Raw genomic sequence first — 16,552 nt, 5'->3', positions numbered from 1 at the left:
TGGTTAATTTGCATTTTACACACGTGCAACATTCGCCATTCAATCAGAGGTAGAATGGTGAATGTTGCACGTGTGTCAAGTGGTCACTTAACTAGCCTATGACAGGTCATAAATTCTGCAAATACCCAAACTTTTACATACTTTTCGCCTTTGTTACTATGTCCAAAAAATGTGAAAAATGCTTTATTTTGACACAGATAAGGATCGAAATAAATTGTTCATTTTTATCCCCTTACATCGGAGCCCTTTTGGATGTTACTTTAATTTACATGTTAGAATAATCGCACGAATTTTTTATCTCAAAATTCCGACAGTTACTTTTCACAAATAAGCGGTATATTTGATGTAATATACGCTTCAATAGCTCGACCCTTAGGCTTCAAGCTTGTTTCATTATTTTATGGGAAAAACGCCACCAGGCAGCAAGGGGACACATTCTGCGAACCTTCGATATCGGCGTTTCGTGCCTCAATTTCGTGCTCTTCAACTCTTTCTAAAACATATAAGTTATGTTAAAAGCACTAACTCTGTGATTTTCCATTACATAATTAAAATGTCATTTTGTTTTGAAATCACTATAAATATTTTACTATAACTATTTATAGTGATTTTAATGTCTACCGGTTTCGAAGCTAACCCCCTCTTCATCAAGACTGATTTATACTAAAACACCATCTATGTACTTAACAATATTCAAAATATTTTGACGGTTAGGCAAATGAACTTGGGTAGATCTCAAGTGATTTTTTTTGTGTTGATTGGCAATCACAGTAAAAAGGGATCAGGGATGATGAATGATTGGAAACATTTTGAATGACGGACTTTTAGAAAAATCATTCACTTGTGTATTTATTGATTGCAAATTATTATTAATTGCCTTTTTTATTTCCAATATTTCTAAGTAATCTAATTTAAGTCCTCTATTTCATGTGTGTAATATATTTAGACCTTTATTTTTATCAAATAAGGGATTATTTTCTAATAGGTGATCGGCAAAATCAGAGTAATTATTATTATTTAGACATCTTGTATGCTCTTTACATTGGATGTTAAAATTTCTAGATGTTTTTATTATATATAAGCTGGGACACGATGAGCATTGTAAGGAACAAACCAGATTTATTATATTTATCGACGTTATCTATGTTATTTCTTAATACTTTATTCAAACTATTGTTTTATGTATTAATTTTAAATCAAACACAGATTTTTTGAGTCTACTAAGTTGTATATTATGAATAAAACACAAAAAAAAAATATATTGTGACAATTGTTTCGCCTTATTAGGGCATTATCAAACGAATGTGAAGATCAAATGGACTACGGTCCTTATGTAGCTATACAATTCTAAGTGACAGTTTTAACACGTGCAGCAATAATTTATGGGAGACAACAGTAGCTAATGGGGGATGTAGGTATGTAGCTTATATTTATTTTCTGGGAAAGGAAGAATTTATTGACATGGCCATATTTTAGAGAATTAATATTTTAAAGCTTAACACAATTGTTGGTAATATTATTTTTAAGAATTTGTATATGTAGATGTAATTATTAATTTATCAATAACGCATCATGCAAGCGTTTACATAGAGACAGTTGATGTACAGTATTATACATCATCTCTCTCTATGTAAACGCTTGCATGATGCGTTATTGTTAAACTAATAATTTATTATTAGTTTAACAATAACTTATTGTTAAACTAATAAATCTACATATATAAATTCTTTCTTAAAATGAAAATTAAAATTGCCATGTCTAGTAATAATTATATCTACTTATATAATTAATTATATCTACATGTATAAATTCTTTCTTAAAATAAAAATAAAAATTGCCATATCAATAAATTCTCCCTTTCCCAGAAAATAAATATAAGGGTACATACCTACATTCCCCACTACCTAATGAACAAACCAACCTTAGGTCTTCACTACTGCTAAACATATTTAAATAGACTATTACTGTACATCATCTCTCTCTATGTAAACGCTTGCATGATGCGTTATTGATAAACTAATAATTACATCTACATATACAAATTCTTAAAAATAATATTACTAACAATTGTATTAAGCTTTAAAATATTAATTCTCCAAAATATGGCCATGTCAATAAATTCTTCCTTTCCCAGAAAATAAATGTAAGGGTACATACCTACATCCCCCATTAGCTACTGTTGTCTCCCATAAATTATTGCTGCACGTGTTAAAACTGTCACTTAGAATTGTATAGCTACATAAGGACCGTAGTCCATTTGATCTTCACATTTGTTTGATAATGCCCTAACAAGGTGAAACAATTGTCACAGTATAATTTTTTATGTGTTTTTGTTAATAAAATACAACTTTGATTTTGATTTAAAATTAATACATAAATTAAAATGGAGTTCTACAAATTAAACGCCAAATCAATAAATAAATAAACTATTGTTAGTATAACAGCCGGGTTTTATTATTCCATAAAACAATAAACAGTGCATGTTATGCAAATGAATGATTTCATAGCTCGGTCCTTGGATTTCATGCTACGATAACTTTGGGAGGCATTTGCTGGCTCTCACAATCATCAGACATATCATCGCTATTCACAACACTGTTCTTGAGCTTCATATCCTACTTCTCGCGTCGTATATCAAATAATTTTTTTAATTTTAAACCTACAGTCCCTTATTCTCTTATAGACTTATTTACATAAAAATACTGATATCATAAATTAGTTTTCTTCACATTTGCTTTTCTTTTTTTTCTTAACTTCGATCAAAAACATAATTCTTAATCGTATTATTCACCCTCTTAAATACTCCGTACGGGTAGATGTTATTGGTTTAACCCAAAATAGAATTAATTACCGGAATAGAACTAAAGCACGGTTTACATAGAATGAATATATGATTCCTCTTTGTGATTTTCCAATAAGTCTTGTGGATTTTGACGGCTAAAAGGTGGCTCACACGGTGATTTTGCAAAAATAAAAAATAATCATTTATCTGTCAACATATTTATTTATTACTGTGGAGTCTAATAGTATTGAGTAGCACGTTTCGATCGTATAAATAAATAGTTAAGACGTACTGATGTGTGCGTTGCGAATTCCGCATATGAATTAGGTGATTCGTTCAATCAATTCAATCATACGATGGTGTCGACAATTTAAAATATCTCTTCAGTCGGTAAGGGTCCTACTTTTTATGATTCACATCGCGTCGTTCTCAGCAATTAAGTATTCCTCAAACTACGACGCATTTTGTTTACTAATTAAAATTCTATCCTGACACATTAAAATGAAATAAAAGTCGAACCCTGGAATTATAGGCTGCGTCATTAGAGTATCATCCCAAACAATGTGGACTCTTCCCATGATTTATTTCCCATGGAATTTTTTTTCTGCACAGATATATTATATAACAACGTCTACGTATGGACATGGTAAAATTTAGTTATTTAAACATATTATTTCGTGTCCACTTGTGATTTTATGTACCTACCATTGCTCTTGTGCGATATTTCAAAAATCTGAAAAGGTGCAGAATTTCAATAAATATGTTGGGGCATGCTTAAATAACATGGAAGGCTATTTAGAAAATATTTCGTTCCAACCCAAATTGATTTATTTTTATATTATTTTGTAACAACTCATCAAGATGAAGAAGAATATGGAAGTCTGGGCATGTTACAAAATAATATGAAAATAACTCCTGTAATTGGAGATAATCCAGATTTTGTGAACAAGTATTTGGACACACTCAAAATGTTGATTTATTTTTATTTCTTCATTAAATGTACACATTTAAATATTCTCTCATACAAAGGGTATAAAAACAAACGAGATGTCAAAAAAAATCTTTTTTGACATCTCATCTCATCGAATGGAATATAAATGCTATTTACAACATTTTGAGTGTGTCCAAATACTTGTTTACAAAATCTGGATTATCTCCAATTACAGGAGTTATTTTCATATTATTTTTTGACATCTCATCAAAGATGAAGAAGAATATGGAAGTCTGGGCATTTACGGGGCTGACGACCGTCATAGGCTGGTTTAAGTGATCACTTTACACACGTGTAACATTCACCAATTCTACCCATTATTGACAACCACACTAATCAAATTCTTGGAAGTTCTATATATGTTTATGAACACATTTTGAAACATTGTTCTTGAATCACTAGAACTTCACTAGAGACATCTATTGGTGAGATGAAAATAAGCTTTTTATTGAGCAGAAACTCTTTTATTAGTATTTGAGATCTGAATCCTGTATTATAATGACACACATGAGAAAAGCCAGAAAATATCATTTTTATCATTTTAGCTATAATTTTACCAGATAATTTATTTACAACATTTTGAGTGTGTCCAAATATTTTTCACAAATCTGGATTATCTCTAATCATAGGAGTATTTTTCAAATTATTTTTTGACATCTCATCAAAGATGAAGAAGAATATCCATATAATTGGAGATAATCCAGATTTGAGAACAAGTATTTGGACACACTTAAAATGTTGTAAAAAAAAAGTAGCTTGCGCTATAGTATAGAACTGTCCATCAGGTGAGGATACTAAAGGAAGGCAAGATTTCTGCGAAGCCATTCTTAAACTATCCTTATCAACTCTCCCAGACGTGTTGCAAACTCCCGCAACTTGTGAAGATGTATACCAGGCTTGTCCGTTCACAAATATATGTGTCAAAGCATTTTAGAAATTTCAATTACTGAAAATTCTAGTTCTCATTAATAATTTATATCAGACTTAAGACTACTGTGCGGTTCCAGGGTTTCACTGTCAAGGGAATTCCGCCTTTGCACGTGACATTCTGTAATACGATTTTTTTGTCACACCAAGGATTTAAAATTCTTTGTGAAAATGTCCCTTTGTTAGAATTGGAGAAGGAGAATTGCTTAAGATGTTTTTAGAGAGAATATTTTTTTAAATAATTAAACAAACAATCGTCTTTATAAGGCACGGGTATACCAAATATGGTATATTATTTTTTTATTAATTTATTTTTATTTGAGCAGTGAAAATGTAATCAAATATAATATTTTTTTGAATCTTGACAAATCTTGTGGTGAAACTCATGTATTTTTTAATGTAAATACACTTTGCTTTCATAACATATGTACATACATACATAACATACATATATTTTATCTAAGTTTTTGATTAATGTAGTTGGGTTTTTTTTATATTTCAATTTGACTTTTAAAACATCACTATTTATTCAAATTCATTCTGACACGTGTTTCCATGCATTCAGCATTCATAATAATAAAAAATTGAACAGTTAAAAAATATATATGACTATTTTCGTTGGATACTACTCCAAGGGCGATTGAATATGATTAAATTGAGAGTATTATTAAATACCGTTGATAATACGGTGAATGCATTGAAACACGTATCAAAACAGTTTTTAAGAGTAAGTGGTATTAAGAACGCTAAATTAAAATTATAAATAGATACATATTACCACAAAGTGACTTAATCAAGTTTTTATTGACAACTAGTAGGAAAATATTTTTTTAATAACTATAACTCTTGTATAAAATATTACGCGAAAATCATCTATCATCCATAAAAATATATACTAATTTTGAACAGCAACTTTTAAAATTTTTTCGTTCAAAACCGTAACATCAAAATAAAATAACTTATTAAGAAAAGTTCAAAAGAGACACGATCCGAATATCGATTTTAATGAGGTTTACAGTCGCCTTAGGCGTATTAAACCAAACGATATAAAACTTTGTCCTTTAAAACAAAAACATGTTGTATAAAAAATTGAGCATTTAATACACTGAAATCTTTCAAAATAACGTTTGACTTTAATTTTTTATTTTATAAGCATGGTTTATTATTTTATAAATGTTTATAAAATTTATAACAAAAAAGGATTTATAGTATATACTCGTATAGTATAAGACCAGTGAGAAAAAAAATAATAATGAAATATTGAATCAATATAAATATTGTAAATAGGAATGCTAGATTTAAAATTATTAACTGTTAAGAAAATATAGGTAAAGGGAATTATGTTTAAAAGTAACTTTAAAACATATGTAGAATGCCACAAAAAACTACTAAATTATATTTCTGATGATCAATCCAAACTGATTTTTATTGTTGTTGCTGTAGATTTGACTTTCACAGAAACCAGACTACAAAGATGTTTAATTTTGACAGAAGTTTGAACAACATTTTGAGTGTGTCCAAATACTTGTTCACTAAATCTGGATTATCTCCAATTAAATTGGAGATAATTCAGATTTGTGAAAAAGTATTTGGACACACTCAAAATGTTGTAAATAAATTATCTGGTAAAATTATAGCTAAAATGATGAAAATAAAAATGATATTTTTTGGCGTTTCTCATGTGTGTGATTATAATGTATAATCCAGGATTCGGACCTCACATACTAATAAAAGAGTTTCTGCTCAGTAAAAAGCTTCTTTTTATCTCACCAATAGATGTTTCTAGTGAAGTTCTAGTGATTTAAGAACAATGTTTCAAAATTGGTTCATATATATAGAACTTCCAAGAATTTGATAAGTGTGGTTGTCAATAACGGGTAGAATTGGTGAATGTTACACGTGTGTAAAGTGATCACTTAAACCAGCCTATGACGGTCGTCAGCCCCGTAAATGCCCAGACATCCATATTCTTCTTCATCTTTGATGAGATGTTTAAAAATAAGAAGTATGAAAACAAAGTTGAATTGCCTGAATGCGAATGGTGCGAACGGTCTCATCACAACAAATTAATCGTCTTCTTCACATTTTGTCAAGTGCCACTCAAAATTTAATTCTCCTGTCTTCATTGATAGCCTGTTCAAAAGTTGGTATGTAAATTTTCTACTAAAAAGGTTTCAGATTATGATAGACTCCATCTTTTAGTCATCTTATGATAACTAAAAGATGGAGTCGTCGTCGTTCCTGAGTAGTCGTCTAAGACTCTTTTTTCGACATTTTTAACGCCCTTTTTCCCATGATGACGATCGTCGTACTACTCGCGTCTGACAATAGTGGACCCAGCTGTCTCTAGAAGCAAACAATCTCCTGTTTTGGAAAGATAACGTAAATAACCTGCCAATGGGGATGGGATGTCATTGTTCAACCTCATTTTCTTGTATATCTTAGCATATTTTACATTCGTCTTATTTGATATAGGAAAAACACAGTGCATACAAAGTTAACATAAATAATGTATTGTTGGGTAATATATCCAAAGTAAAACAAGGTTTGTTGGATTGAATTCTACATTTATTTATAAATATATATATATATATATATATATATATATATATATATATATATATATATATATATATATATATATATATATATATATATATATATATATATATATATATATATATATATATATATATATATATATATATATTAATTCGTATTAACATATACATAAATAAATGTAGAATTCAATCCAACAAACCTTGTTTTGTTTTGGATATATTACCCAACAATTCAATATGGAATTCTACCAACTGTCTGCAGATACAATATTTACATACTGTATTTAGCATAATGTTTATAATGGTATAAACAAACTTAACAAGTAAAATTTATTTGTGAATAATAGGTTATAACAATAGATTCTTTAGGGCAGAATATTAATATAAATTAGAACAATAGATTCTCTTCAATTGAGTCTTTGATAATAATTCAAAATAAAAAGATGGGATTTTGTTGGCTGGTTTAAGCAATAATTTCATACACTATGTAACATATATTCCTCTTCTTAGGATTGATAACAATATCACTCCATATTTCGTAAGATGTATATATTTCAAGCAGAGTTGTATGGTTAAGTTTATTCGTAAGTTTACGTTATTTAGAAAACTTAAGGAATAAAAATCTGGAGTAGGGTAAATGTAGTTAAATTATATAACGAAATGGAATAATGTTTAATATGTTAAAAATCTTATGATGGCTCCGGGTATTAATCTGGAAGTTGAGAGGTAAATATGTAAGTATGAAATTTGTATTCACACATTAGTCTATCCAATAATGTGGCCTATGCACCACTAGATGCAAAAGGGGTAATATAAAAAAACATTAATAACATTTAGTAAATGTCAAAATGCGCTTAAAACGTTTGGTAAATGTTTATCCCAAAAGATGACTTATCAAAAACGCTTGGAGAAAATTACCATAAATAAAAGTCGTTAAAAAACGTTCTAAAATTTCTAGTTTTATTTTATAACAAATTTCATATAAGATTGTCATGCTAACTAATCTAACAAATCTCTTTGCTGAGGGGGAGTCGATATGTATGTACGAGTATATTTGTATGTGATGTCATACGCAATATTGACATGCGAAGACGGTGTATGTCAAACATTGGGTACATTTAAAATTCACCCTTTTTCATAATAAGATAGATCTCGGTTTGAAATGATCGCTGAAATACGTGCTTGGTTTGTGAAGCCTTACATCACGATAATACTATGAAAATGGTAATCTGCGAATATTCTGTTTGTACTATAAGATTTTCGTACCTACACGTACGTTTGTGTGTGTGTGCTTTCAGCCTACTACTCAATGTCATCTCAATTCAGATCTTTCGTATTTCGTAAGATAAGACATGTGCCAACAAACCGAAAGTGAACGCTACCACAATCGCTTTGTCGAAGACAATCAACAAAACAATTTATATCACTAAGATCTGCAGCTAGGATACTGTTAATGTTTATGTACTCACATGCCGTGAATCTTTTCAAAAGTACGGTTATGCCATAAACATACACACACATACACATAAAAGTGGTAAATTTATAAAATAAACCAAAAAAAATTAGCTTTATTTTAAGTTTCATAAAATTTGCCACGAAGTATCTGCGAAAAACATTGAAAAAACATTTTATTACTTTTTACTTAGATCTTTTCGACCATTGACAAATTTTAGTTCTGTTTTTAATAAAACGATACAATACGTACGTTTACTAGAGTTGCTAATTTTTGGAAAATGTTTAAATTGAAATGACCAGTAAAAATAAAACTTAGTTCTTTTTTTAATACATTTTAGTTCTTTTTCAATAAAACGATACAATGTGAAAACATCACCCATAAGCTGTGAATTTTAAAACAAAATATTTTATGGGGATTGAAATAAATTGATCCGAAATCAAAATCATAGTAATACACATGACAGAGGGTTGAATGAAATCGGCTGATTTAAAAAAAATAATTGACTAAAATTTTAATAAAGAAAAAATAATTTTCTACTCAGTTTGTCTTCAAGCGTAAACCGTCAACTGAGAGTAGGGTTTTATTGGTTTTTTATCTTTCGTGAAATTTAGTTTAGTATGATTTATGGAAAAAGTAACACTACGCATTCGTTGGGAAAGAAGATTGACATTTTTAGGGTAACAGGTGAGAATTAATCTGACGTTTAGCCTCCAGGAAGTGTCATCATGTACCAATAGACTTAGGATTAGGGACAAACTCTTATCTGTACAATTTTAATTAAAAATATTAATTTCCTGTTGATTTATTCCCATAATGGTCTACAAACTAATTATTTTTATCAGTTATCCGTGATTATTTTTAACAACTACTTATTTAGCAACTACCACTTTGCAATCATTATATAAAGGTTTTTAATAATAAAATAATAATGTTGTGACATATTATTTTATAATGGTAATATATTTAAATAATGGGTGCCTTTAAACCAATACCTGACCACAATTAAATGTTGACCGATTTTTTGGTGTTTTCTTAGGCTTCAATTTATTTATTTACACATTTCAATATTTCACCAGAAAGAATTTATTTTTTTATTTAGTTTTTGTGATTTTTACGAAGATTGGTAATATGTTTTTAATTCAGCATATCGCTCACTCCTTTCAAGAACGTCATAATTCAAAAAACTTGATTTTTCAGGAGAACGTTTTTAAAGTTTAAAAATATAATACAATGTTTTAAAAATAAATATCAAGCCACTTATTGAACTTTTTACTGTGCAGCAGATCTTTTTAGGTAAAAACTGAAGTTTTTTCTCCATTTGAAATATGTTTAGTATATTTAAAAAAATAATTAAGCAATACATTTTCTTCAAAATGCAAAAACAACACTTTTTGCCCTGTAGCGGGTAAAGTTTAAGTTAAAAATTTGCCGCTTTTGCTGGGATATAGTAAATTTTCTGGGCATTCTAAAACCATGCACAACTGAAAATTTACATTTTTTGATTTATGACGTTCTTGAAAGGAGTGAGCGATATGTCTCGATAAGATGTTAAAATATGTTCATAATTTGGCGAAAGTTAACCACTAATATGCTTATGTATGAAACATTGATAAATCCAGCCCAAATATTTATTGGCTATATAAATTTTACGTGTTTTTTTATTTCTATTTTTTTTTCAAATTTAAGAATATGTATCTGATTTTGAATATTTCGGAATAAAAATCAAATAAGCTTTTAAAAAAGTTGTACAAAGTAGTAAATCAAAAATAAAATTTTAATTGCCAAAAAAAATATTAAATTATTTTATCGGACCTATTTGTTTACAACAGAAAAATGATTTCGGAAACCTTGTTTAAACTAGTACATTATTACGCAAAAACTTAGTTATAAAAAGTCACTACTGTAGTATCAACCAAAAAAACAAAATGTCACAGATTAAATATGGTAACTACTGTATTTCCTGCCTCGAAAATGATATCCTAAGTCAGTGAAGTAATTACTTTAAAAAATAGTTTTTTGTAGGAAAGATACTTTCATTTTGTATTTCAATTATTGGTCTTACAATGTGAAATTAAATTTTTATATTTATGACCATTTTTAAGCAGAAATGTGTATGTTATTATTTATTAAAACCCTTATCCGCACCCCAATGGTGCATAAGGCACTGTGTCTTATAAACGCAGTGTTATCATGATCGTTTTACACATGAAGGAAAGGTGATCAGCCCTCCGCTTCAGGTACCAGTCCATGGTAATATTGAATAAATATTACAGTGAAAAAATAACTTATATTTATTTTACCTCCTTTGGGAATCGAACTCGGGACCTCCAGAACGGTAGCCGAGCGTGCTGACCATTACACTACGGTGGCGGACAAAATGTGTATGTAATCAACATATTAGAAAAAAAAACTTATGATATGTATCTTGGATCTTTCATTAAAAATTTTTTTTTTTCACTAATTTTTAATATTGTTCTGAATATTATCTTATATTTGTTATTTAAAACTATAATCGGCGTGATATATTCAGTACTGTATTCTATTCGTGCCAATACATTTTTTTTAACCACTTTAAAAAACATTTTTATGGGACCGTGTAAAAGGACCAATCGTTTGGAGCACCTTTATAATTAAAAATAAACATCATTGTTTTGAAGATTTGTAAAAATATATTCGACGGTATCTTTGTCGAATTTGTTTATTTGACATCATTTCATCAAAAGCCATTTTTTACGACCTTTTTGTTCCTCAATTAATTTGGAAGCTGTTTTTTCAGGCAGATATTATTTTTATCATTTCCAAAATACACCTCAATCATTTTTATTTTTTAAATGTATTTGTGCCACCCACATCGGATTAATAGTAAATGTTTTTTACTCTATCTTGAATTTCATTTATTTTTTGTAGAATAATGCGTTCAATAATAAACGAAAACTGGCAAAAAAATATCGGAATGGTATTTTTTTATAACTATAAGTAAATTCAATTCCGTACACTTATAAATAAACAATAAATTATTTTTATGACAATAACGCCGTTTTGACCATTCAAATATTTTAATGAAAAAAATATATATATCTTAATATTGCTGTTAATCATGTAATGGATTATGAATCAAAGAAAATGTAACAAAGTAAAAATTTCTCGATAAAGGAATAGTTTATTTGCTGATATTACTTAGAAGTTATTAAAAAGGTCTGTTAAGTATAAAGGTAGGTCATTCGAATGTCTAGTCGTTTGTTTGAAAGGTTGCGTAAATATACCCTTGAATAGGTCATTTTTTATTGAAATCCTTAAGATGTATACTGTAATACTTAAGGAGTTCCTAAAGATATTAGATATTCTTTTTCCGAGAAACCGTTACTGAATATTTTTTTTTTTTTTATTCTTCTTTTCATTTGTTTTGACCTCATCGCCACAAACATATTTTTTTTTATTTTCTGTATATTTCGTATATATTTTACTTCTATATCTCTAGGTTGTCAAATATCTTTATTGGGTATGTCTAATAATTGAAAGCAGTTATTTTAGTAAGATGTGTTGAGATCGTTTGGGCATGTGGAACGAATGAGTTAGGAAAGAACGCCAAAACAAATTTATGAGGCAAATTGAGTTGAAAAATGAGTAGAAGAAGAGCGATGAAAACTTCAATCGTCTAAACGTCAAATACTTGAAAGCGGTCGGGCCAGGAGTCGAAATAATCGGCGGGGGTGTATGAGGCTCATGAATACGGAAGAGACGAAGTATGTTTGCAAAGACACAGCAGTTTGACGTTATATTCTCTCTGACTACCCCTGCAGAGAAGCGGCGTTGTAGTTGGTTAGTAAGTTAATCTCTATTGCCAATGAATAAGCAAAAAATTATACAATTTTTTATTAATCTGGAGCTCATACTTAGTATTATATGTTGATATGTATGTATTTATGTACTGGGTTAAATATATTTCTTTTTAATTTAAGTTTTACTTGGTAAATACCACTATTTATTAAAATCTTTCATGAGACGTGTTTGAAGCAGTCCGCAAAACAGTGGTAAACAAGTAAAACTTGAATAAAAAATGGATGGATTATACCACAAAGCGACTGTCGAATCAATTCATTAAAAAAATATATTACATATATGTATATCTACAAACGGTATATGAGGTTTGGTTGAGTAAATAGCTGCAGGCAATTTTGACACAAGCGCAAAAAGAGACAAAGAAACTAATTTTCTGAATCCTCACGATTTAATATGTTGAAAACGATCAGCAAAGATTGACACACTTTTATTCTCCGGTGCATTCCAATCACCCGGTATCATTTTTGTGAGGTCCGCTCACGATTTATTTACTTATTTGCCAACACACCCCTAGGATTTTTTATTACTTGAAAAATAGTACAGTGAAAATTCATTACTTTTCATGAAAAACATTATGAGGGTTATTAAAAATATTGAAATGAATTCTTTTGGTAAAAATACATTCTGATTTGTAAGTTGTTGAAAATTTGAACGTTTTTAAGTACTGTAAAGTTTTTAAACTTCATTCTCAATTTCGTAATGTAGTTTGTTGTGTTAATCGAATTTTTGTATTTATAACTGATTTCTCATCTCATCGGATAGTTCTAAGTTTGCTTTTTACACTCTCAATATCATGTAAAAAATATAATTATTAAATTTGCCCGCCTCCGTGGTATAGTAGTAAAAGCGTTATATAACTAATGAATATCCCACTACGAATCCTACGACAATTTTTTTTATCAATTTCATATAACCCTATACATTAATTCCATAACTGAGAGGCTGACTTTTATCAGATTATTCATCAATGGTGCAGTGCCCTATGCCCTATGGAATGCTATAAAAATTCAGGAGTTTAAATTAAGAAACGCCTTTTTAAGTTGCGACTGACTTTCTTCCATTCGCAATTTAACGATATGTTTGCTTTAAATGATTATTTTTACCACATCGTTACTATTTTTCTTCACCAAAATTATTTTTTTCAGGAGCTTGCCACAATTCATGGTCTCACCATAACGGCTCAACATCAGTATTCAGACTACATTCCTCGCCATATTGCTGATATGGAGAGAATTGTCGATGCAACATTTTCCAGAACACGAGGTAAGGATATTATTATTTTTTACTAAAAAAAATTACCTTACAAACATACGTTTAGACAAATTGCTCAATTTAACTAATGCTCTTTTCATACAACGATTAACAGTCAAAACACACCTCTGTTACATCCATGTTTTCAACCGTCATTGTGGCATCAAATTTTTGCAATTTATTGTGTTAACATGAAATATATTTTCACAGGAAAAAACGATGTTAGAACTGTTTTTCCTCTAATTCTAAAAGTCTGTAAAAGGTTCAAACTTTTACCAGTATTGCAAGGCTATTTTCGTTTGGTTGGAAGATATTGCTTTTTGAAAATAAGCCCGATAATAATTGTTTATTGCGTACGAAAAAGATTAAATATCGTTATCAGTCAGTAAGAAGTACGTATTATCATTCAGAAATGAAAGTAGGTCAATCAAAAACCAATCAAATAAACTCCAAATTATAGTAAAGAAGAAATACAATTTCTAGTAAAATAAAGAGTTGTTTTAAAAGTTACAATTATACAAGTCATTAAGAACTTTTAAACAGTAATCAATTTAAAACGCTTCAAAAAGTTAACTAATACCATCAAAGATTGTTACTAAATAATTTAAAATGCTATTTTTACAACGTAATAAATATTTACGACATTAAAAGCTTGAAAATTTATTTTAAATCAGGAAACTCATCAATATGATTACTTAATTTTTGATACATTATACAAGTATGAGTATGCAACCCAAAGTACCCTAGCATAGACGGTCTTCTATTTGTACGTTCTGCTCCACCTTTGTTTCCTTTCCCATAAACGAGTGATGTCCTTCAACCAGGGCTCTTCACTAATTTCACCAGTATCCTATATACAATGCTTTTTTGTGATTACAAATTTAACCTTTTTCCTAAAAAATATTTAAGGTACCTTAAAATATACTATAAAAGGAAAAACATTTCTGAATTATCTTGGTCTCCTTTACATATAAGATTTGTTTTTATAATGTGTATATTAGATTTTTCAACCCGGTTACACTCATAATTTAAATTGTGAACCATGAAATTTCGACTTGTCGATTTTTGAATACATTTCTTTTAAATCGTCCGTTCAAAAAATAAACTGGATTTTGTAAAAATATTCCATTTAATAATTACAAATGTTTACAACATTTTGAGTGTGTCCAAATACTTGTTCACAAAATCTGGATTATCTCCAATTATAGGAGTTATTTTCATATTATCTTTTGACATCTCATCAAAGATGAAGAAGAATATGGCATAGGCTAGTTTAAGTGATCACTTTACACACGTGTAACATTCACCAATTCTACCCAGTGTGGTTGTCAAAAATGGGTAGAATTGGTGAATGTTACACGTATGTAAAGTGATCACTTAAACCAGCCTATGACGGTCTTCAGCCCCGTAAATGCCCAGACTTCCATATTCTTCTTCATCTTTGATGAGATGTCAAAAGATAATATAATTACAAATGTATATTGTACGAACATTTTTGATTACTTTACTAAGAAGGCTCTGAGAAATTAGCGCTTTAGTGATAATTTAATAAATTAGCGAAATATCTAAATATCAACCATCTTAATATTTAGGAATATAATATGTAAATTTGTTAATACAATTAGAGTAAAGACCGAGCTCTCTCCATTTTGGTTGTAACTTGAGGAAGACAATTTATAGAAAATAACTCAAATCGTATAATACAATTCTCAATTCTAAATTGAATTTAAATTGTATTAAATGTTTTACACACTTTTTGTTCAAAAACACGTTTACGTTTACGCTCATTATAAATTTTTATGAAATTGAAATTTTACAGGCTTGTCTGTATCGAAGATAGTAATGATAGGAGAGGTAGTTATTAATTGCATCGCAAACGTGTAGGCTAAATGAAAATATTATACATATATTATTCGTTTTGCAATAGGGGGAATCGAACCAACGATACTAGTTTTGAAAAGAGACTATCCAACTTCTCCACGGTGACTGTCAAAAACGAGTAATAATTATATTTTACACAAATTATTAAAACTTATTAAGTAACTACCAACAAAAAATATTTAAACAGAAATTCTTATGGGTATGAACATATTTTCACTTCAATAGTTGAATAATACTCTTACTAAAAAAAAATATGAAATACAAAAACTACTCCCATTATTTTTTTATCCAGACGTTTATAATATTATATTTCTTAAAAGTATCCATCATATTTCACAAGAAGTCACAAAAACTCTTTAACATTTTAATTTTTTAAATTGTAAATAAAAGATAATAAAAAAGATAGAAAGTTAAATAAAAAAGATAGCGCACATTGTAAATAAAAGATAAATAAAAAGATAGAAAGATAAAAATAAAAGAAGATAAATATACTAAAAATTTTCATCACTTGACTATGCCAACAACTCAAAGTATATTGAGGTATTTTCTTCGTCGTCTTAAAGAAGCTTAAAAAACTCAATTTCTTCTACCTTTCCTTCTTAGAAATAAAATTAGTATTCAGAAAGAAAAACTCGACGGCTAATAAACGATTCGTTTACTTTCTAAATAAAATAAAATTCAGAAAGCATAGCTAACGCTGAGCGTTTATAATAGGTGTTTAAGATGAATTTCGGCAGTACTGTGGCGTTGGTTTGACTTTGTGAGGAACGTCTATAGCTATAAACTTCTTATTTTATTTTACTGTCGAATAGAGTTTACTGAAGCTGCTATTTTATATATATATATATATATATATATATATA

General features: G+C 28.9%; 1 protein-coding gene across 1 annotated transcript in view; it reads left to right on the top strand.

Moving 5' to 3' along the window:
- The window catches only part of LOC148301253 (guanylate cyclase 32E-like), a 155,013-nt gene that overhangs the window by 57,524 nt on the left and 80,937 nt on the right, over positions 1-16,552 (top strand). Inside the window, exon 5 of the mRNA XM_088273586.1 lies at positions 13,703-13,820. Coding sequence (XP_088129712.1) covers positions 13,703-13,820 — 118 coding nt within the window. The remainder of the gene's footprint in view (positions 1-13,702; positions 13,821-16,552) is intronic.

Source organism: Brachycentrus maculatus, unplaced genomic scaffold (assembly GCF_059751285.1).
Source record: "Brachycentrus maculatus isolate JH-2025_06_01 unplaced genomic scaffold, ASM5975128v1 h1tg000589l, whole genome shotgun sequence".
NCBI lineage: Eukaryota > Metazoa > Arthropoda > Insecta > Trichoptera > Brachycentridae > Brachycentrus > Brachycentrus maculatus.
Note: the sequence above shows the minus strand (reverse complement) of the source record. Positions and strands in the feature narration are given on the sequence as shown.